Genomic DNA, 23560 nt, shown 5'->3' on the forward strand with positions numbered 1-23560 from the left:
ATTTGCTACACATCAATTACTGTAAAAGTATGCTTACAATAAAGATACAATTATGGGTTCCCTGATACTGACACAGCAACATACAAATGTTTGTATTTGCCTATTTTAAATTCTACCTAATTTCCCGTATTTTGATTGATTGATTGATTGATTGATTGATCGATCGATTAATTTTGATTGACATGAAGCATGAAGCATCAAGAAACGAAGCTTTTCTTGAGCCTTTTGCTGGACTGGTCCAGTGCTTCATCAAGCGTCACCTGACCATCACTACATTAAAGGTGCTGAGGTTGCAAATATAAACTGTACATACAGTGATTTTAACTGCGTACTACTGTGACCACTGCTTTCTTTCACATAAAAAGAAATAAAAGCAAATGGAAATATCTTGAGACTTGTTTTGTGTTCACTGGAATTATTCATGTTAATCTTACATCAGTGTTTGCTTCAAAGCTCCATTAATCAGTGTCCTGCAGCTTTTCAGCCATTTTAGCTCCTAGTTTTGGTTTTACATCACATAGGCAGCTTCTTTAAACGGCTCTCTGGAACAGCTGCTCAGCTCGAGAGCATCAGCTGTGTAACTGCACTCATGAACCTTTAGTGCAGACGGGATTTTCTGTCTTCCCACACAGTCTCATGTGAGCAGCTCTTATTAATGCAGCAGGAACACTGATCCACAAACTCACAGGACAACCAGCCCTGAGGTCAGTGATCTGCTGCCAGGCTCTGTCTCTCACCCAGACTCTGTGAACGCCCACTGCCACAAGACTACACTACCCATGATTCCTATCCTCTGGTATTTCCGGGTAGGTAGCGCTGACAGCCATATTTGATTCGATTATGCTGTTGTGGCTGCGACAACCAGTTTAACCAGTTCTCAAAGAAAACGGTGTTTTTCCTCCAGTACGAGGCGGATTTCAGCTTCACCCGGGAGCCGCTCCACCGCTTTCTCCGCTGCGACTCTCTACCACCTGTAGTCAACCATGAATCCCGAATAGTAAGTGAGACTTTTCATGTCGGCTGTGACAGGTCCGGCTGAGCTGTCAGCTTAGCTGGGGGAGCTAAGCTAAGCTAAGCTAACGTTAGCCGTCCGGGCGGACCGGTACCAGATGCGGTCAGCTGCTTTGTCTCCGGTGACGGCGCTAATGTTCACCGCCAAACTCGAGTCTGTCGGTATTTTCCAGTCAGTAAATCCCCGACCAAAGACACCGATTGTCGGCGTTTGTCCGGAGCTACCGCCGCTTCACTGGAGGTAGCGTCAGCAGCTAGGAGGCTAACGACGTAGCTCAGCCGGAGGCTCCTGCGGCTGCTCGGTCAGCCTGGCGGCGGGACGCGGGCCTGTCGGCCAACCGAACCGACAGGTGTGAGCCGACCCGGGGGGGTTAGCGGCCAGTCCAGCGTCATTTACCCGCCGCGAACAGGAAGTTACCACATTAGCTCCTGGTGAGGAGTTAGGTAACGTCAGGCTGTTACTACACCAACCAGTGTCTCCATACCGACCAATCTGCCGATTCGTGTTTCGATTAACCGATCGGTCATTAATGAAAACTGCCCAGCCCAGACTGACGTCTTCACCCCCCCACGGTAGAGCTGCACTGATTGGTTCAGTCTGTTAATTGGACACAAAGACAACTGAGGACATCATGTTGACATTTCACAGAAGACAGGAAACGGAGGAACGCTGCCAATGCTCAGCTGTTTAATTCATATCATAATTAGTGATGAAATCATTATCATCAATAATGAAAATAGCTGCTTATTAAATGTCTGTCAACTAAATGTTTGAACATTTCTACTTTATTTAGTCGTGTCACTAATATTTTATGGATTAGTTTGCTAATTGTGTTCTGATGAATATTAACTGTCATTATTCTCTGTAGTGCTGAAATGATTTGTCTACTGGTGGAGAATTATTGATCAGCTGCTCTGAGGTTAATCATTAACACTCATCAAACCTCGTCTGCTTCAGCGTTCTCGTACATGATGCATTTTCTGTTGTTTCATCTTGTTGTAACTTGAATGTTTCGGAGACGCCAGCTGGAGCTGTGGGGACGTGTGACCACGTCGTCATTAATCAATAATGAAAGGAGTCGTTAGTGGTTACCTGGGACTGAGTTTTAGGACCAGAAAACACAGCAAAGACTTTTTCAGTACATGAGTGAGCATCAGCACATTTTCTACATATGTCGTGTTTTTTCCACTTCAGAGATGAGGCGGTGAAACGACTCGTAGAAACTGTCGTCCACAGTTGGTTGAAGCTGCTGTGACGTCTTCGGTCTGGTCCACGGTCTAAAAGTCAGAGATCTAAATTCACACTTTCACGTGACAAAGAAGCTGAGAACAGATCACTTGACGTTTTTCCATGAAAGCGACTGAGATGCTTCGTCAGCGATCACGTTAAATGTTTGTCGAGCGACTGATGGTCGTCAGCTGTTCGGTGTGGTGGTGAGTTGTGATAACGTTGTGTTGATGTGTTTTCCCTCCTCTGTGCTCACAGTGACTATTTATTCAAACTGCTCCTGATCGGTGACTCTGGCGTGGGAAAGTCTTGTCTCCTCCTGCGGTTTGCAGTAAGTGTCTGTTTCACACTCGGCTGAAGTTTCTCCCTGTCGGCGCCGTGGCGGCCGGTGGCGCCGCAGGTGTCATGTCTGCCGCTCCCACCCACCTGTGTGTGTGTTTCCCCCCAGGACGACACGTACACGGAGAGCTACATCAGCACCATTGGCGTGGACTTCAAGATCAGGACCATCGAGCTGGACGGGAAGACCATCAAGCTGCAGATCGTAAGAGGAGGCGGAGACACGAGTGCTGCTGTGTGCGAGTGTGTTTGTGTGAGTCTGGACTGACCAGTTGTGTGTTGCCTCCACAGTGGGACACGGCCGGGCAGGAGAGGTTCCGCACCATCACATCCAGCTACTACAGAGGAGCCCACGGTATCATCGTGGTTTATGATGTGACGGACCAGGTGAGAGAGAGAGAGAGAGAGAGAGAGACAGAGAGAGAGAGACACAGAGACACAGAGAGAGAGACACAGAGAGAGAGAGAGAGAGAGACACAGAGAGAGAGAGAGAGAGAGAGAGACACAGAGAGAGAGAGAGAGAGACACAGAGAGAGAGAGAGAGAGAGACACACACACACAGACCTTGAAAGTTTAAATATTGGTAAATATAGGTTAGTAAATAGGCTGCTGCTGTAACACAACACATCTGAGACGTGTGGACACTGACTGTGTGCGTCTTTAACTGATTGTTGTCTCTACTGTGCTGTGTGGGGTCCTTGAATTTGAGGGAACTGGGTCTGGAAAGTCCTTGAATTTGATGCTTGAAGGTGTGCCCCGTGTTTCTGTGACCGTGTGTCCTGGTGCTGATGTCAGGCCGCCGCTGGCTGACACACGGGCCGTCGCTGCTCTGACTGTAGTGGTCTCTTGGCATCGTTGCTAACGGCGACTCTTCTCTGTGCGTCTCCGTCCTCAGGAGTCCTTCAATAACGTCAAACAGTGGCTGCAGGAGATCGACCGCTACGCCAGCGAGAACGTCAACAAGCTGCTCGTCGGCAACAAGTGTGACCTCACCACCAAGAAGGTGGTGGACTACACCACAGCGAAGGTGAGTGGGCTGCAGCGGGACGCCAGGTAACACCTGTGCAGGTCTTTAAAGTCCTGGATTCAGTTCCTGCAGATGAAACTTCAGTTTCACTCTTGATTCACACCGACTGAAAAAACCAGACCTGACAGTTGTGGAGCTCAGTCCTGTCGCGGTCAGAGGCAGCACTTTGATCTGTCGCTCTCTTTTTCCTTCTCCAGGAATTTGCCGACAACTTGGGGATCCCCTTCCTGGAGACCAGCGCCAAGAGCGCCACCAACGTGGAGCAGGCCTTCATGACCATGGCGGCCGAGATCAAGAAGAGGATGGGCCCCGGGGCCACGGCCGGCGCCTCGGAGAAGTCCAACGTCAAGATCCAGAGCAAGCCAGTCAACACCTCGTCTGGAGGCTGCTGCTGAGACCCCGACAACCGCCACGACCTGAATCCACCCCCGAGCCCACGACCAGTCTCAATGTTAACACGCTCCACAGGGAAAGACGACCAGAGGGAGAGGGAGAGGGAGGGGGAGGGAGGGAGACTTTGAGTGGACCGGTTTGTAATTGTGTGTGTGCAGCTACAACACCAGATTCCCACCCCTGCCCTTTCTAAGTCAGCAATAGGTCGGTAAGCCCCACCCCCACAGAACGCACCGGGCGTTTGTATCAAACACACTCACACTGGAAACATGTTCACATTTTAACAGTGTGTGATGTTAACACACAGCTCCTCCCCCTCACACCTGCTCCTCCCCCTCACACACAGCTCCCCCCCCCCCACCCTGACCTGCTCCTCCCCTCTCCTCCTCCCCTCTGACCTGCTCCTCCCTCTCACACATGCTCCTCCCCCTCTGACCTGCTCCTCTCCCCCTCCCCCTCCGACCTGCTCCTCCCCCTCACACATGCTCCTCCCCCTCTGACCTGCTCCTCTCCCCCTCTCCTCTCCCCCTCTGACCTGCTCCTCTCCCCCTCTCCTCTCCCCCTCCCCCTATGACCTGCTCCTCCTCTGTTGAACCCGTCACTGTTCTGAACCTGAACTATAAACAGGAAGTAGTCTTTACCAGCTGTGCGCCGCAGCTCCTCCTTGAATTAGTAACCACTTCAAATGAAGCACATGCTTAGACCAGCACCGTGCATGTTACAGCTGATCACATGCTTCTCTCTGTTGCATCTGGAACGCCGTCGTGAAGCGAGCGGCTTCCCGCCCAAACTCCAGCCAGGACACGCTCTGATAACGCCACCTGCTCTGACTCACAGCGTCGCCCCTAGCAACCATGCGCCAGTGCCTTTGTGGCAGGAGATGTACATGACATGATGCCTTCGGTGCTCCCGTGTTGTTGGCTGACCCCCCCCCCTCCATGTGCCCACAGTCGTGATTTGTCAAACACCCGCCGTATGATGTCATCAACATTCCTGTATATATGCGTGTTCGGCTCTGCGTGTCTCTGCTGGTGTCCGTCATACAATAAGCATGTGCTACATTGGGAGACGTGTGTTTCTCTGCTAATGTTTCTCAACCAACAGCACAACACAACAGGAGAAATGACCCCCCCCCCCCCCCCCCCCCCCCCCCCGGCTCCAGAATCATTATAAACTGTATATATTTATACATAAATGTAAGAAGTGATTTGCAAACTGTGTAGAGAAGCAGGTGAAGCGAATGACATGATCCATAGCTGGAGTTATTAATCTCGGCACGTGATTTGTGGCTGCGGACATAAAACATTTTTGTGGCACAATGTCAACTATTAAACAATGAAGGAGATCTTTGATAACTGTTGGTGCTGACGGTGTTGTTCTTTCTCTGCTCTCACTCCACCTTCATCTCACTGCGTCTTTCACCATAAGCTCAGAGGAATGATGACCTTTGACCTACATTCACTCAGTGGCCCCTTTATTCAGGATGGGGTGTCGGCTTGTCTTAAAAAGCTCTGATCTGAACATTAGCTATAAACTGATTCCACAGCTGGAAACCCTCCTGACCTCTGACCTTCTGTAAAATTCATATGTTAACCTTCATTATTTTAAATTTTTTAGCTGCCCATCCAGGTCGTGTTTAACGTGGAGCTCCGACAGTCAGCTGATTAATCAATTAGCTGATCAACAGAAAATTTACCTATAACCATCTGATAATGAAATAATTGTTTTAGTCAAACATTCACTGATTCCGGTTTAAAGTTTATTTAACATCTGAAGTGTTGATCTCCATCAGAAGATATATCTGTGGTTTAAGAACCAAAAACCATCTCAGTGTCGTCTTACATCTCCTCTCTCAGGCTTCTCTCTGGAGCTCTAGTAACAACAGGTCAGTCTGCTTTGTTGTGACATCACAAAGTTCCAGAAGTCCTGACGGCTGGTTTTAAGGCTCAGTGTCTGAATACAGGCTGTGTGCATTTCTCTGTGGACTGAGGCTTTGATACTTTCACAGTATTAATATAGAACCTAGACCTGCTTTATAATCACAAACACATGGACATCTGCCTTTAGACTGGGGAGCTTTAATGTGTGAAGATTTCATGTTTCTCTTTGTCATACATCAAACTGAATCTCTTTGGTCTGTTGGTCGAACAAAATGAGGGAAAAAATCTGACTTGTCTCTTTTTTATGTTTTATAGACAAACAGGTTTTAAATTTCCTTCTGTTGGTTTTAAAAAGTCTTTAATTAAACCTGGTGAACCTGCAGGAACCTTTAGATTCACCTGTGCACTTTAACACAACAGCTCCGCCTTAAAATGTTAAACATCTGAACACAAAGTGACAACATGAACAGTCTCAAAACATCAACATTTAAACCATGGAAACCACAGTGTTCTGACCTCTGAACCTTCACACCGGCACCACAGGTTCTCCACATGGGCACTCTCTCAGCCAATGAAATACTGCACCAGCATAGTCACCTGACCTCACGCTCACCTGCAGATTTCTGCGGCTCCTCTGGTCACCCTACTGCACCTCAGTCGGTCCAGAGGCCGGACTCACCTCACAAACTGGTTCTGGCTCTCTCTCCACACCGATGTGTCCTTCATGGCCTCTGAGGCTCAGCAGCTGGAGCTGAGGATGTGTATTATTGATATCAATCAATCAATCAATCAATCAAACAAACTTCAGTAGAAACCTGAACAAACAGTTTGAGACAAGAAATAAAATAAAAGGAAACCAAAAAAATATTTAAAATATGAAATGAAAGAATTCGACATCTCAGTTTCCCCCCAACAACAGGCAGCCAGTGTTCCTCTGGTCCAGGCCCAGGCCCAGGCCCAGGCCCCGGCCCCGGTCCAGGCCCAGGCCCCGGCCCCGGCCCAGGCCCAGGCCCAGGCCCAGGCCCCGGCCCCGGCCCAGGCCCCGGCCCCGGTCCAGGCCCAGGCCCAGGCCCAGGCCCCGGCCCCGGTCCAGGCCCAGGCCCCGGCCCCGGCCCAGGCCCAGGCCCAGGCCCAGGCCCCGGCCCCGGCCCAGGCCCCGGCCCCGGTCCAGGCCCAGGCCCCGGCCCCGGCCCCGGCCCAGGCCCCGGCCCAGGCCCCGGCCCAGGCCCCGGCCCCGGCCCCGGCCCCGGCCCCGGTCCAGGCCCCGGCCCCGGCCCCGGCCCACAGCAGAGCTCTGAATCGAAGGACACATCAGGTTGCTCTCCTCCCGTCAGCTGACTTTATTTATCTGGGAGCATCAGAACCAGTCCAGGATCCGTCGGGGACACTTCAGACGCTCCGACAGTTTTTCCTTCTGGAACTTGTAGATTTACAAATCTGAGCTGAAGTGGAGGGGGTTGGCTCAGTTGCCATGGTGATGGCTGTTTTGACCTATGAGGCTGGACCCCCAAACAGCACAGGGAGCGAGCTTCCAGCAGACTGTTCGTCGTCAGCTGTGACGGAGGCTCCACCTCCACGCCCCCGGTTCCTCCATTGGGTCGTTGCCTTGGCAACGCGTGTCCATGAATTTGGGGGTGGAGCTTCTGAGGGAGCACCGAGGGGAGGGGCGCGTTTGTTCCACCGCAGCAGAACAAACCGGGCGAACCGTCCTGAGTCCTGGAGGGGTCATAGCGGGGTCATGGCGGGGTCATGGCGGGGTCACGGCGGGGTCCTGGAGGGGTCACGGCGGGGTCATGGAGGGGTCCTGGAGGGGTCATGGCGGGGACACGGCGGGGTCATGGAGGGGTCATGGCGGGGACATGGCGGGGACACGGCGGGGTCCTGGAGGGGACACGGCGGGGTCCTGGCGGGGTCACGGCGGGGTCATGGAGGGGTCATGGAGGGGTCATCGGGGTCACGGCGGGGACACGGCGGGGTCCTGGAGGGGTCATCGGGGTCACGGCGGGGTCACGGCGGGGTCCTGGAGGGGTCCTGGAGGGGACACGGCGGGGACACGGCGGGGTCCTGGCGGGGTCACGGCGGGGACATGGCGGGGACACGGCGGGGTCATGGAGGGGTCCTGGAGGGGTCATCGGGGTCACGGCGGGGTCCTGGCGCTGTCTGACGTCCTCCACCTCAGTCTGCTGAAGACTGTCGCTTCATAGGTTCGGTTTGTTCTGAATCAGCTGCTGGACGCCAGCTTCCGCCTCAGGGCCAGTGAGGCTTCCGTCGGGTCCACACTGCGGAGCCCGGGAACTGTTCAAACGGACTCAGCAGCAGAACACCTTGTTCTCAGCCCCAGGTAACGTCACCTGTCACATGACGTCAGGGTGAATTATCCATCGCACCTGTCATCATGTTTCACTTCAACAGAAACAAGCAGACGAGATTTTCTCTTAAATTATTTTAATTTCTTGTGTACACTAAAAGTAAAATTTACACACTTATAGTCTCAAAAGAACCTGGGCATGCACGATAACCTTTTGACAGGCTCTTCAAGTGATTCAGTTTTTTTCCATAGGAATTTTCCCGTACATTTTACAGTCCATAGTTTAACTGTACACAGTCTAAAGCCACAGTGAACTATGATTACATCCATTTCATCTTTACAATGTGCAAAATCCTCCTGGAGACGGGGCTGACAGTAGTATGAGCCAAAATAACAAAAAACAAACATGAGTCAGAGCCGACAACAAAAAGCACTTCATATCAGAGTACACAACCCAACACATGGATGCACTATTGGTCCCTTAATTCCCTTCTGATGTGAGTCGACCTTCACTGCTGAGAAACTTTCACTAAGTTTCAGTGGTTTTAAACAAAATGTCCCATTTTTACCCCAAAACAACAGAAATGAACAGAGAGGGAACAAAACAAGGAGGGAAACCACAACAGCTGGAGCATCTGTCGCACACGGCAACATGGAATAAAAAGAAAGGCTCCAGAGGGACAACGGAGAACACATCAATCATCATGGGTGGAGGGTTCCCAGACTAAAGAATAAAGAGATGCAGGATGGACTGCAGCAAAATGGGGGAGGGGGGTCATTTATGTTAAAAAGCTACATTAAATTAGAAAAACACAAAGACAGCAGGTTAAAGAAATCAGGTTAAAATCTAGTGACTGAGGGTAAAAACTGAGGCCGAGGGGACAAAACATTCAGCTGGATTTTGCAGGCAGTGTGGTTTCAAGTTGATAAATATATATTTATATATAGAGAGAGATTTTATATATGTATATAAATGTATTAATTTATACTGGTCATATATATATTCCACTTCAGTTTGATTCAAAGAGCTTCAGCCAGTGTTTCCTTCACAGACATGAACACACTCCCACCACAGACATAAAATCATTGAGAATCTAAAAAACAAAACGGGAAAACAAAGAGTGAATCCCTGATTATATACACGATGTTTCTTCTACATGTGAACAGCACAAACCTCTAAACCTTCCTCTAATTATCAGCTCTACAAATGATCTGATCTCCTACTGTTACATGTGCAGGTTGTTGGCTGAGCGCTCCGAGCTGTTCCCCTGATGATAAATGCTTCGCTTTATTTTGAAAAATTAAGAGTTGAAAAACAAAGTTAAAAAATAAGTATGACGAGGGGAGGAGCTAAGCTGCAGCAAGATAACAAGAAAACAAAATGATGACTTAATAAAATGGACAGAGCCAGTGGGCGTGGTCAAAAGAGCATGGTGGGCGGGGTCAGTGGGGAGCAGGGCTTCAATCCGACGAGGCCTGGGAGCTGAGCGGCGTCAGCGTGGCGGGAAACATCAGCACCTTGGCCTGCATGAAGGAGAGGTCGGGCAGAGCTGCGATCACTTTGGCCGCCTCCTCGCTCAGATTCTCGTCCTTCCTCGGCTTCCTGTCAAACAGGAAGAGACCAACAACACCAGCTGTTACACATCTGATCACACACCTGTTCACCAACACAGTCCTGCAGGAACAACATGTTCCTGTAGACCAACCCTGACGTCATCACCACCTGGTTCCCTCCAACAGCCAATAGGATTTCTCTGGTGTGTTTTGGATAACAGAAAATCAGCAGCAGTTTCTGATCCTGACAGGTTTGGTTCAGCAGGATCATCTTCACTAATGACTCCACTTTCTGATGTTTGAAGCCTAAATACAACCAGCAGCAGTAAAAAGCTCATGTTAGGCTCTAAACCAACGACACCACGGTCACATGACTACTGTGGTCTGACATCACATGACCCCTGACCTGGTGGAGGTGCTGGTCTTCTCCATGGTGGACATGAGGCGGGCGAAGGCGTCGGCCACCCGGCTGCCAGAGCCGCCGGGGTCCAGCTTGGCCGTCGTCAGCTCGTACAGCTCAGGGTCCACACCTGAAACGAGGCAGACAGGAGAGTGACGGGGCAGGAAACACCTGAACAGGTTCACTGAGCACAGACCAGCTGTCAGGTAGAAACCAGTCAGTCAGGAGTCTGCTGCCTCAGTCAGGTTTGAACACCACAGATTCTGATCCATGATCATTGATCTGGAGCTAATCATGACGTCACATGTTCTCAGTATAAAGCATAAATCTTCCTGATTCTGTCACTAATAATTAAATCAATGGACACAACCTGGACCCCCCTCACTCGCAGGTTCTCCTCCCTCCATGCTGCTGGAGGAGCTGTGAGTGAGTGGGGGCGGGGCCACACAGGGAGGAGAGATGCTAACATTGACACCGTTTTACGAAGGAAACGCGACGTCAGACTTTATTGACTCATCATCAAAATCTGTGCCGTCATCTCCCACAGACGAGTGAGGAGAGGAGACAGAGGTTAATATAGGAGGAGGAGGAGGAGGAGGGGGAGGGCGGGGGGGCTGTGAGCAGCCGCTGACCTGGGATGGATGGGGAGCTGGTGGAGCCTGAGTCCTCCACAGGACCAAAGAAGTCCAGGTTTAAGAGAGACGAGCCTCCGCTCGCTGCAGAGCCAGGGGGCGGCCGAGGTTAACAAACACACACAGACAGACAGAGAGAGAGAGAGAGGAAAGCAGAGACATGCAGCAGTGTCAGTGATCAGAGTCTCTACATGAGAAATGTTAGATCCACCATCACAGCCTCGACCTGACTCCTGAGGAGCTGTTCATCTCTTTATGAACTGTAGATTAGTTATTGATCAGAGAAATCACCATGACGACAGTTTACAGGTACGGGTGTGATCAGACTGATAAACAGTCCCAGCTGACACACACACACACACACACACACACACACACACACACACACACACACACACTCCTCCTAACATCTGATTGGCTGTGAATCAGTGGGTGGGGCTGGTGAATTCAGTGACTTTACAGAAACACTATGAGGGTTAGAAGAGAGTGAAAAACATGAACAGGCAGGGAGGGGGTGGGGGTTCAGCGTGGCAGTGGCGGCAGGACGGGGCAGGCGGGAGGGGGGGGGGGGTTTAACCTACCGTCCAGGGGGTTGGTAAGGCCACTGCTGCTCCAGTCAAACTGGACCGGCGGGAGCGCCTCCTGCTGGAGGAGCCAGAGAGTGGAGGTTAGCTGACTGACGTGTCTCAGCTCAACGGTACAACAGTTAAAACCATGGACCTCACAACACAAAGTTACCGTATTTTCCGGACTATAAGGCGCATTTAAAAGCCTTTAATTTTCTCAAAAAAACCACAGTGCGCCTTATAATCCGGAGCGCCTTATATATGGATTCATTCTGGTTGTGCTGACTGACCTTGAAGCGATTTTGTGTGGTACACGGTGCTCACGGCGCTCTGTCAAAATGTTTTAGTACGACTTTGGTAAACTACAAAGCCGCACCGCTTGCAGCATTACGGCTATCGTAGTCAGGAGCGTCGCGGAGTAATACATACTGTGCTTCACCATAATATTACTGTGTGTGTGTATAAGGACCTATAAGGAGTTATTGTGAATACGCTAACGTTTGATTTAGCGGTATCAGACTGTGCTTTTTTACGTGTTACAACTGAACAAGGTTGAGAGTTATTGTGAACGTGTTTAATAAAGTTTGACTTATCTGACTGTTTTGTTTCGCTTAATGCGCCTTATAGTCCGGTGCGCTTTATATATGAAAAAAGTTCGAAAATAGACCATTCATTGACAATGCGCCTTATAATCCAGTGCGCCCTATAGTGCGGAAAATACGGTACATGTTGTCAAGGTTGCTAGGCTACAGGAGCCGTGCTTTGTGACCCAATGGTAAGGGCGGGAACAGCTGACAACGCAAAGAGAAAATCCTCCATAGACCAGACCGGCTCATTCCAGTTCGGCCTCTGCGGGTCAAGGGCCTCACCTCACCATGAACACACACACCGTCCTGCACCAAACACTCACCACAGCACCAAGTGCAGATTAATCCGCTGCTGAAAATAGTCCCTAACAAATGCTCCATTTCCTCCTGTTTGTGTGATGAAGCTGCAGTGAGCAGCTGTCTCAGTTAATCAGGGTCTGATTTTAGATGAAACTATACATTTGTGACCAGAGGTTGTGCTCACTGAAGATTTGTTCCATCATTGTTTAAAAAAGCTCTGAAGTGTGTTTGTCACTTGTGTGAGACGTCAGGCTCCGTGGTGTTTCACACAGACCTTCACAAGCCTCCTCAGACCTGTCCAGGTGCTGGCCCCACAGAGGGTCAGACGTTCTGACTCCAGGCTCCAGTGAAGCAGCAGCTTCAGAACGAAACTACAGTGAAGAGGCACAACAGTCTCCTCTCCAGCGTCTGGTACGAGCACTGCATTAAAATTCATGGAGGAAGGTTTGTGGTTTGGCTGAACGCAACAGCTCAGTTCAATATGAACCACTCACCTGCTTCATGTGGGATAATACCGTATTTTCCGCACTATAGGGCGCACTGGATTATAAGGCGCATTGTCAATGAATGGTCTATTTTCGAACTTTTTTCATATATAAAGCGCACCGGACTATAAGGCGCATTAAGCGAAACAAAACAGTCAGATAAGTCAAACTTTATTAAACACGTTCACAATAACTCTCAACCTTGTTCAGTTGTAACACGTAAAAAAACACAGTTTGATACCGCTAAATCAAACGTTAGCGTATTCACAATAACTCCTTATAGGTCCTTATACACACACACAGTAATATTATGGTGAAGCACAGTATGTATTACTCCGCGACGCTCCTGACTACGATAGCCGTAATGCTGCAAGCGGTGCGGCTTTGTCGTTTACCAAAGTCGTACTAAAACATTTTGACAGAGCGCCGTGAGCGCCATGTACCACACAAAATCGCTTCGAGGTCAGTCAGCACAACCAGAATGAATCCATATATAAGGCGCTCCGGATTATAAGGCGCACTGTGGTTTTTTGAGAAAATTAAAGGCTTTTAAGTGCGCCTTATAGTCCGGAAAATACTGTAAGTAGACCAGGTACAACACATCCTGCGTTTGTGGGGAGTTTTTAAAGACTAATGTCGTCACTGCAGCACATACAGACCAACAGCGGCCTTGTCCCTTTAACCAGAAATAAAAGGATGAGTTGAAGCGTGTCGCTCTCAGCTCTCACCTGGACTGTGTCTGAGGGACAGGAGGTTTTCTCTGGAGCCACCGGAGGCGCCTGGGCGATGGAGGCGATCATCTCTGCTGCAGAGACGGGCTTCACAGGCTCTTTGGTTGGTTCTAGCATCCCCTACAAACAGAGGAATTCTGAGTGTGACTGTGGGTATCTGGGTATTTTCTCTGACTGGGCTCAGTGTTCAGCTCAAAGTCAGACGTCACAAACACGTGGATTAAAACGGACACAGTTTCCCTCTCAGTTTGAAAATGTACAACTGCAGAACATGTTGAGGAGAAATGATGTGAAATAAATACAAATATGTGTGAGACGCTCCTTCACAGCAGGAGGTCAAAGATTAAAGACCTGTGTAAAGGGATGTTGAGACTTTAATCAAAACCCTAATGACATGAATGATGCGCCAGTGTGGGCGTGGTTCTGATGTCACCACACCACATGGCGGAGCAGGAGGCGCTGACTGCAGGTGTGTGGTGCTGATGACTCACCAGGCTGGCGGCGTACATAGGCACGATGACCGGCTGCTTCTTCTGCCCCGTGAACAGCTGCACACAGTGAAGCACAGGTTACTAAAGGTCAGAGGCTGATCTCTACAACCAAACAGCTCATCATCATCAACATCACCATCGCAGGTTTGACCTTTTTAATACCAATATTTTTATTATATTATCATTATTATTATTATTATTATATAGAAATTAACAATGAAGGTTTGAAACAGTTGAATTAAAAAAAAGTTTTTCTGAATGTTTTAAAGGAGAATTTTCAGGGCGTCAGTCAGAGGGTAACGCACCCATCAGAAAATCTGACGCTCGGAAAATGACATGTTGGTTAAACTGATGTTGTGAAAACTGTCAAATCCATCAAAAGAGACTGAGCCGTGTCTCTACATTAAAGTGTGACAGGCCTGGGTGAGGTCAGTCATTCACATCGCCATGGTTACTCGAGGCACTAACAACAGTCAACGTCTCTGATCAAACTGTTTTCATACATGTGGTTCCTCAGAGCTGCAGGACTCCGTGCTGAGGTTTACACAGAAGAAGAAGAGCGACAGATTATCATGTGACCTCTGCAGCAGGAACATCATCAAGCACTGAGAGGAGGAGGAGCAGGAGGAAGAGCAGCACCTCTACAGGCCCCTCCTCTCTAACATCCAGCTGAAGAGTCAGGAGGAGGAGCAGGAGGAGGAGGAGGAGGACTGGGATCTGACTGGTTCCAGTTCTTGGAGACAAACAGGATCAGTGTGTGAATCAGACTTTACTCTGGCTGCTTCTATACAGTCTGTCTGTGAATGTCCTGCTCGCTCCACCCCAACTCCGCCCCAGCTCCAGCCCAGCTCCGCCCCTCACCATGCCTGGACGGTGGGTTTGGTACTGGATTCAGATCAGACCCAGCACGAACTTACAATGTTCCTGGTGTCGATGCCCAGGCAGCAGAGCAGAGCTTTGTTGCAGTGGGAGCCCCCCCACTGGTACCTGAGGCCGAACGCCTCGTGGATGTCCTGAAGCTGCGTCCACACGCCGCCACGCACAGACCTGAACCAACCAATGAGATGAGTGGAAGACAAGGTAAACAAAGAGACTCAAGTGTGCTACAGCAGGTACATGTGTGTACACAACACAACACAAACACTGTGAACACTATAAACACTTCCTCTCTTTGAGGACACAGGAGCAGAGGATATGAGGTCACTGCCAGGCGACCAATGAAACGCAGCGTTACCATGATTAAAGTCACAGATTTCTGTTTGAGAACTGATGGAAACATTTGTGATGATGTGAGAACACAACTCAACAACATGTAGAACACAGGTCTGGTTGTTTTAATGAGGAACAGTCACAGGTTCTAACTTAAATTTGTCAGTCAACCAATCAGCTCACAGGAAACAGTCCTCGGCCCCTGAAGACGAGGCTGGTCCTCTGAGGAGCCACACTCACCTGCTGCATGCTGACCTCCTCTCCTCCTCGCCTCCCGGCTGTGGTCTATCCTGTGGGGGCTCCAGCAGGATCTTCAGGGACACCACCTGGTCCTCCACAGGGGGGGCGGCGGTCTGAGGGAAGCTGCTGTGAAACAGCTTCTCCAGACGGCTGGACAGCGACGCCTGCAGAGAGCACAGCAGCTGGTCACTCACACCCTCTGACATCACAGCCATGACCCGTCACATGACAAGACGTCAGGGACAGGAACAGAGAACGTCCCATGAAGAACGATGGCGACAGTGCTGGTTGTGATGTGTGTACAACAGTCATTTCAAGTGAGCGTGGAAACAACAACAACAACACGCTGAGACACCTTTCTGTGCAACGAGGGCTGAAACTCCAGGAAGCTCAGGTATTTCACACTCTACACACCAGCACCACAGCGTCACCACAGCACAGGTCTGTTCCTGAGGGGAAAGGTCCTGAGTTACATCACAGCACGCAGCAGGGTTGTACTGAGACCTGGGGTGAAACGGGTGCTGCCACAGTAACAACACGTCATGGTGACGGTGTTGAAGGCTTCTGAACACATGAATATTGAATTAACAGTGTTCTTATCTACGGTCAGGACACAGTCGAGTGGGGCTCTGTTCACTGCTGGTTTTAGTTAAATCCATCATGTGGAGCTCCAGCCTCACCTCAGCTCTCTGCAGGTGAAGCTGACAGCCAATCCGAACGCCGCCCTCTGCTGCTCCACCAGGAGAACTACGTCTGTTGTGCTAACTGTTCTGATTTCAAACACTGAATGGTGATGATGGGGGGGGGGGGCACTGGTGCACCAGACACTGTCACACTCCAAACCCAGTTTCCTGCTGGTGGCCACACTGGTTCTACTGGTCAACACTGCTGGTGAACCAGCAGGTCCACACTGAGCTGAGGCTCAGCACCAGTGTGTGTTAATCTGAGTGGAATGTAGTCCACTTCAAATACCTGAGCAGGTCACATTCCTGAGGGCGGAGCCTGCACTCTCAACCGACATCAGTGTGTGTGTATGTGTGTGTGTGTGTGTGTGTCACACTTCACCAGGAGCTCCACCTCTCAGGAGTGAGTCAGTCCATGTTTAATACAAACAGTGGACGCTGGTGTCAGAGCTGTGACTCGCCTCATTATGAATAAACAGGAAGTGGAGCTGATTTAAAGTCAAACTCACTTCCTCCTCTGGTTTGTGGACAGGAGACATTTCGTCAGTTTGAACTGAGTCTGACACGTTTTTATTTTTCTTCTCTCTGTAAAACTCTTTGGAACCTCATTTGAATAAAGCTTATTATTATTATCATTATTATTATTATTATTATCATCATCATTATTATAATTGCATATGGACTTTGACAGTAGTTAGTGTGTATTGACTGGTCAGCGGCCTGTGTGAATGAACTGAACTTGCTCTCTCACACAGATGTTTCCCATATGAAAATATCTGTCTGTTCTGTATCAGCCTTCATTCACAGATATCACTGGTCAGTAGTTTGTCAGCAGCATTATGTGGACTATGATCATAATTTATATTGGATTAGGGCTGAAAAATTTATCAAAATATGACTGAAATCTCAATGTGGCCCTGTGCGATATCCAAATCACAGGAGCTGTAATTTTTTTGATGAAGGTAAAATGTGTCACAACACTGTTGTGCATTGTTAGCACCATATGTGTTGTCCTGCTGCAGAGACGCCCCGGCCTTCAGGTCATATTCTCCAGGTGAGAGGGAACAAGTTTGTTTGGTACAAGCCAAACAAAAATCACATCATCATCATGTTTATATTTCTTCAGTAAAAATGAAAATGTCCATTCAACTGAAATCATGACTGACATCTGACAAAATATTTACAACTTGATTTTTTTGCTGTAATCCTAATATTGATGATATTTGTAGTAAAATGTGATAATAAAGTCTGATAATATATCCAGTTATTTGTTTTTTATTAGAATCAATAACATTAATCAAAGACCTTTTATACATTTGCTCATTATAGAACTGAGATGTGTTCCACATTTTACAGTGCAAGAATAAAAACACTGTAAAATACGTAATGGGCATCTATTGTCTGATTATACCTGATGAGCTCTTATTTCTAACTCCTGTAAGATTTTATAATGATTGATGAATATCAATTCTAAAAGAAAAAAAAATTTAAAGTTTGTAAATCATCACTTGAAACTGAAACCAACTTCCTGCTCAGTTCAAACCTCAGACCTTTGATTTTATTTATCCAGGTTCTCAGATCTGGAGTTTCACTCTGACCCAAATCACTGAACTAGTTCCAGTGAAAACTGTCCACAGTAACGTCTGTGTGTTGTACATGAAAATGATATTTAACAAACAGAAACTGTGTTTTCACAATAATAATAATAATAATAATAATAATAATAATAATAATAATAATGTGAATCACATCTATTAAATTTTTCAGGAATAGATGTTTTAAAACCAAATTACCAGATTCCACTGTAGGTCAGAGAATATCAGATTTTTGTAATTTGGATGATCTGAACCCTGGACTGAACCCTCTGTATTTTTGCTGTTTTTTGTTCCACACTGGCTCTGTCCTGTTTTCTCCTCATCAATAAAAACTAAGGTCAGGTCCTGGTCTGAGCTGCTGTCTGATCAGCTGTGCACTTTGTCTCCTACAGTTCTTACCGACTGTCTGTCTGTCCTGCTGATTTCCTCACTGACTGCAGGACCTTCAGTTTTGTGCCACTCCTCCTCCTCCTCCTCCTCCTCCTCCCCCCTCGCTTTGCTCTCTGCAGGAGGAGCCACGCTCTGCTCCATGTTGAACGCTGCCCAGGACTCCCCCTCCACCTGCTGCTGCTCACCAAAGGCGCTCCATCCTGCATCCGCCTCACTGTCTGCGCCCTCAACGGCCGAGCTGAAGTTCCCAAAACTGTCACTGACGGGGAAGTCTGCGAACCTGCCTCCATCTTTCCCCTCACTTCCACAGCTGTGAAATTTGGGGGAGTTGAAGTTGCCAAAGTCATCATCCTCCTCAGTGTGTGCAGCTTCCTGTGCAGGAGCAGAGCTGTGCGACCTGCTCTGCTCCTGCTGGTCAAAATCAGCAAAGCCCTGACCACCAAATGAGCCAGCGTCTCCAAAGTCCCCAAAGTCCCCAAAGTCCTCGTCCTCCTCGTCCTCTGCCAGCTGACTGTGGTCGGCAGGCGTGGCGGTTTCCCCCTGGAGGGGCGGAGAGGGCACTGAGCCTGTGGTGCTCATGTCACCATACTCCTCTAGAGCGTCTGTTGATAGCGGCCGGCCAAAAGACGTCTCTGTCTCTGTCTCCGTCTCCGTCTCATTCCCAGAACCCTTCTCTTCTGACTGTCCCGTCTCGCTGTCTGCAGCTGCATCAGGTGAGAGGTCGTTCTCACTGCAGCCCGCGGCGTCTTTGGATTCGTCCCTGTCAGCTACGTCCACACTGGTCAGAGTGAGGGGTTTGTTAGTGCAAACTGCCTCTGAGGTGGAGCGCTCCTGTTCAAAGGCTACGTTCCTTTGTTGTGAGTCAGCATCTGTGTGAGGGCCCCAGTCCGGAGCCTCACTGGGAGCAGATATGGAATCAGAGCCGGACGTGTTGGATCCAGTTCTGTTTGTGTCCCTGACATTGTCCTCTGAAGTCGTTCCCTGCTCTAAATGACAGTGCGGGTCGTGGCAGGCAGCCTCTGTGGGACTGTCCAAGTCCTGATTTGCCGTCTGGCTGAGGTGTCCTTCAGCACTGGAGAAAGCAGCAAAGTCTGCAAAATCATCCTCTGGGCTGCAGACTGGGACGCTGCCCGTGTCCTCGGTGGACGTTCCTTTTATATGAGAGTGGACAGAATTCTGCGAGGAGGGGCTTCCCTGAACATCAAAGGTTGCAAACCCGTTTGTTAGCACCTCTGTGCCTCCGCCGTTGCAATCAGCAGGCTCGCTGCCAGCTGTGTCGCTCACCGAGAAATCCAGGGAGCTGGAGACAACCTTTTTCATCTCAGTTCTTTCTGAGGGACTGCTGCCCAGGCGGCTCGCTGGCACAACGCCATTAGCCTTGGACAGCTCATTATTGGGGTTGTGGGTGCCGTTAGAGGAGCTGTGGCTGAATCCTATCACCCCTCTGTTGTTGATGACCTCGGGTGGGGAGGTGGCGGTCAAAGCTTGGGTCTGGTTAAAAGTGGTCGGGGTGTCGAATTCTGTGAAGCTGATGCTGTTTGGGATGGCGGAGAAGGTGCCAAAGTCTCCAAACTCGTCATCCTCTTCCTCTGCACCGTCCTCCATCGGTGGCGGGGAGGAGGAGTACATGCGGATCACATCTGGCTCCATGATTCTCTGGCAATCTACGAATCCTCCTGGCTACACCTGAGACAGTGAGAAAGGACAAGATCAGAAACCTAATCCACCACAGCAGACCTTTTTAAAAACACGTGATTAAGCTCATTCTGGTTTCATCAACACAAGAAGTAAATAAGGGCAGCTCTCAGTGGCGCTCCAGGACCAATTAGTTTGATGTGTGGTTTGAGCTGAAGTACAAATTGAATCACTAAAGCTCTAACAGACGAGGGACTGGTGTCAAACTGACAGCAATAAAGCTGTAATGAGAAGCCAGTGCAGGAGCTGTAACACACCGTGTCAACATGAAGTTAGTCGACTCACATCAGCCTGCATCTTCTGACCCAACAAGTTCTACTTATAAACTCTTCACTCATGTGATATTTACACACTGAGGAACCTCAGGGCAACATGTGGCAGGGAAACACTGCCTGCTGGTGGAGTCTGTAAAAAACAACGGAGCCGTTTTATTTTATCTTAGCTTTACTCACTATATTTCCTCTCACCTGAGCTCTGTCAGCCCACTTACATGTGTTTGTATTAAAATGCCTTATCCAAACCTCAAACACAGGTGTTATTGCCATGAATACGTCCTTGTAACCTGTTTCCCTCTACGAACTTCCTGGATGAGCTCCAGAGGCCTGATCTGTGTGAGTGTTTGCACTCAGCCCCACTGCTGCGTCTCTTAATGTGACCATCACTCACATGATGATTCCGTAGAGTCACAGAAACAATCCACTGTTTTCAACAGAATCAAACTGAAGTGAGAGTTTGTGTTTTTGAAGAAAATTTTCACCTGTTTTACAGAATAAGAGTCTCTGAGGTTTGTTAAACGTTCTCCCCAGATTTTAAAGCTCCACCCAGTCTAAAGGTAGATGTCCATGTGTTTGTGATTATAAAGCAGGTCTTGGTTCTATATTAATACTGTGAAAGTATCAAAGCCTCAGTCCACAGAGAAATGCACACAGCCTGTATTCAGAAACTGAGCCTTAAAACCAGCCGTCAGGACTTCTGGAACTTTGTGATGTCACAACAAAAGCAGTCACCAAGAGACTCAGATCCTCTCTTCTGATTGGCTGACTGACCTGTTGTTACTAGAGCTCCAGAGAGAAGCCTGAGAGAGGAGATGTAAAACTACACTGAGATGGTTTTTGGTTCTTAAAACCATAAATATATCTTCTGATGGAGATCAACACTTCAGATAAACCATAGAAGAAGAGTAAAATATGGAACCTTTAAAATTTTACTTCAGTGCTGTAACTTTCAATTCAATCATAACAGCAAAAGGGTCCAATTGGTTCAATGGATATTCCCTAATAATTTAGTTTCTTGGCAAGAACCATACAGGTCATTTTTCAATTAGTATCGGAAACTACTACTATTTGTAAATGCTGAAGTGTATGCTTTTCTGTGAACAAATCCAATCAGTCAGTCAATCACTAAAAAAAATCAATCACTATTTCTAGAATCCATTAATGATTTCAGTACAAACACAGACCTTCTGGTTGCAGCTCTTTATTTTGGGTTTTGGACGGTGATGCTCAGACAGAAAATACTGAAGACGTGACTTTCAGCTCTGGATTCTTTTTTCTTACAGTTGAAATGTTTAATCAATTAAATTTAATAATCAAGATATAAGTTTAAAATGACAATAATTAGTTGTCGTCCTCAGGTTGCAGTCCTTGCTTTCATACACACTCAGTTCGCAGTTTATTAGGAACACCTAGCTAAAGCTAAGTCAGTCTAATACAAAAGTCCTGTAATAAATCCTGTTAAAGAGGTGCTGCTTCAACTGGATGATCATGATTGGTTTGAATGGGGCGGACAAAATAATAGGAACACCTGTCAACATTACACAATGCAGTTTAACTGCATCACAAACTACATCCTCCTAAATGATCACACTGTTGAATTAACACTTCTCTAAAAACAGTTTCAACACAAACTGAACATTACAACCTTCATGAAGGGAGGGACCTCTGTATTATATGTTTTAGCTGGGTGTACCTGAAAAAAGTGTATATTTACAGCCTGTCTATAGTTTTGTTATCCCGATCGAACTGTAAATCTATTGTGCTCTTCTGCTTTGCACACACAACATTTATTTCCCGTCTGTCCTGTCTGGGGAGTTTTCCCTTCTCTGAGGACAGAGGGGGGGTCACACACTGTACAGAATGACAGGGCCTTCGGATCAGTGATATGAGGGTATATCATTACAACTGACCGACTTGACTACTTCTAAGTGTACCAGCTAAAGATCTACTGTACAATGGACCAGTTCCATCAGGATACAATGACGTTATTTGAAATGTACACACCCACTAAATAAAGTGTGACCCAAGTGTTTCTGGTATAGAACTGAAGATTATATATTATTGTATATGAGAATGACAGTCTCTGTAAACCTTCATGCCCCCCAGCAGGAGCAGTGGGAGGCGTCTGAAACGTGTATTTGCTTTGTTGGCCTTATCTCTCAGAATACCTGGGAGCAGGTAGTTCACACCCGGGCCGTGCTGAGCCGGACTACAGACATTCCTCCCCCCTCCCCGGGTCCGGATGAGACACAGCGGGAGTGACTCTTGAGTTACAGCAGCTGTAACACAGTCTCTTAAATTACCGCTTCCTCATGTCGAACTCAGAAAGTTCAGGCAAACTTTCACACCTTTTCCTCACCTGTCTGGCGTCGGTGGTTCAGTGAAGCTGGGAGGCTGACGTAGCTACATCGGTTAGCATCTAGCTTGGCAGGCTAACAGGCTCGCTAACACTGTGATTAGCTGAGTAGAGTCATGATGTACAATAGAAAATGAATAGTGCAGGATTAAAGAGGAACTAGACTAACGGTTAGGTTAGTCATAATTAGAGGACAGCTGATTAAACTACACGGTCGAGACACTTCTGAGATGGAGTGTAACTAGCTAACTTAGCTTAGCTTGGTTAGCCTGTGAGGAAAGGCAGAATTCACCGTGTTGCTATGAGCGATGTTGGCGTCAACGTTTCATCAGTTTGTTGCCACTTCACCGAGTCGGTTCAGCTGTTGAGCTACAGAGGTACACGGTCATCTCACATATAAAAAGGCTTCAACAACACTTGAAGCTTCAGATACAAGTGAGAGAGAAGTCAACACCTCCGCGAACTGCGCAGCTAGCTAACACTGACAACAAGCGACTAGCTTTAGCTTTAGCTTCTCTTCGCCGTCCGGCTCGGTTTGACAGCCGGTGACTCCGTTACCGACAGAAACTGTTGAACTTACCGTGAGATGTCGTCCACCGATGTCCATGACTCAGTGAAAGTCTGTCCTGTCCGCCGATTGTCAGCTGGAGCCGCCTGCACAGCGCAGGGCGGCTGGAAGTGACACAGAAGAGAAGGTTGACTCAGCCGGCTGCTGCTGCTGCTGCCCTGCCTCAGTCCCCCAGCATGCACCGCGGAGGAGGGCCGGTGTTGTTCGCCAGTCAGATACTGTTTCCCCTCACCTTAACGTGTAACCTCATCCACACCCTAACCACCGGGGGGGGGGGGGGCACAGCTGTAATGGGCAACACAACATCGCAAACACTATATCACAAGCAAACAGACTTGGTCACAACAGCTGTGTCAGAGCGCGGCAAACAGAAATATCTAATAAATAAAGTAACATAAACAGTGAGTGTGTGTGTGTGTGTGTGTGTGTGTGTAGTGTAATGTAATGTAATGTAATGTAATTGTAGTCTGTCAAACCTGTTTGCTTTTAATTACACAGAGAACCCTGAGCAGTTACAGTTCCTGTGAGATGACACGGTTTTAAATCGTGTAACATGTCAGTGATATTACACAGGTTCAGTGTTGTAAAGTCTCGAAACCTCGAGTCCAAGTCGAGTC

General features: G+C 48.4%; 2 protein-coding genes and 1 long non-coding RNA gene across 6 annotated transcripts; 1 reads left to right on the forward strand and 2 right to left on the reverse strand.

Annotated features, from left to right (window-relative positions):
- The first annotated feature begins 816 nt into the window (after positions 1-816).
- LOC139637071 (ras-related protein ORAB-1) lies at positions 817-4268 on the forward strand. The gene is made up of 6 exons (XM_071505573.1): positions 817-997; positions 2498-2570; positions 2688-2783; positions 2870-2965; positions 3474-3605; positions 3803-4268. Exons 1-6 carry the CDS (start codon positions 984-986, stop codon positions 3998-4000), a joined length of 609 nt encoding a protein of 202 aa, XP_071361674.1. The 5' UTR covers positions 817-983; the 3' UTR covers positions 4001-4268.
- Positions 3806-5137, reverse strand: LOC139637072 (uncharacterized). The gene is made up of 2 exons (XR_011694523.1): positions 4574-5137; positions 3806-4434 (listed from the first exon to the last, which is right to left on the reverse strand). It is a non-coding gene; the product is annotated as an uncharacterized lncRNA (long non-coding RNA).
- A 3169-nt stretch (positions 5138-8306) lies between these two features.
- On the reverse strand, positions 8307-23131 carry aftpha (aftiphilin a). 4 transcript variants are annotated; one of them, XM_071505555.1, is made up of 10 exons: positions 22956-23131; positions 18059-19735; positions 15382-15545; positions 14850-14979; positions 13933-13989; positions 13439-13561; positions 11354-11414; positions 10773-10856; positions 10147-10270; positions 8307-9789 (listed from the first exon to the last, which is right to left on the reverse strand). In XM_071505555.1, the coding sequence occupies exons 2-10, from the start codon at positions 19697-19699 to the stop codon at positions 9648-9650; spliced, it is 2526 nt and encodes an 841-aa protein (XP_071361656.1). In that variant the 5' UTR covers positions 19700-19735; positions 22956-23131; the 3' UTR covers positions 8307-9647. The 4 variants fall into 4 exon arrangements, with proteins under 4 accessions (XP_071361656.1, XP_071361655.1, XP_071361658.1 ...); XM_071505554.1 differs by having other exon boundaries at positions 11354-11417; XM_071505557.1 differs by lacking the exon at positions 10773-10856.
- Positions 23132-23560: the final 429 nt, after the last annotated feature.

Source organism: Trachinotus anak, unplaced genomic scaffold (assembly GCF_046630095.1).
Source record: "Trachinotus anak isolate AG129_WGS33_773 ecotype Australia unplaced genomic scaffold, CSIRO_AGI_Tana_v1 ptg000019l, whole genome shotgun sequence".
NCBI lineage: Eukaryota > Metazoa > Chordata > Actinopteri > Carangiformes > Carangidae > Trachinotus > Trachinotus anak.

Bases quoted from the DNA above. Each gene is read 5' to 3' on its own strand.
- LOC139637071 (XM_071505573.1), top strand. The intron at 2,784-2,869 runs GTAAGAGGAGGC...TTGCCTCCACAG, and splicing joins AGACCATCAAGCTGCAGATC to TGGGACACGGCCGGGCAGGA. The intron at 2,966-3,473 runs GTGAGAGAGAGA...CTCCGTCCTCAG, and splicing joins TTTATGATGTGACGGACCAG to GAGTCCTTCAATAACGTCAA.
- aftpha (XM_071505554.1), bottom strand. From the start codon at position 19,699: ATGGAGCCAGATGTGATCCGCATGTACTCCTCCTCCCCGCCACCGATG. The intron at 14,980-15,381 runs GTGAGTGTGGCT...TGGTTGGTTCAG, and splicing joins AGGAGGTCAGCATGCAGCAG to GTCTGTGCGTGGCGGCGTGT. The intron at 11,418-13,438 runs GTGAGAGCTGAG...TGGCTCCTCCAG, and splicing joins GTCCCTCAGACACAGTCCAG to CAGGAGGCGCTCCCGCCGGT.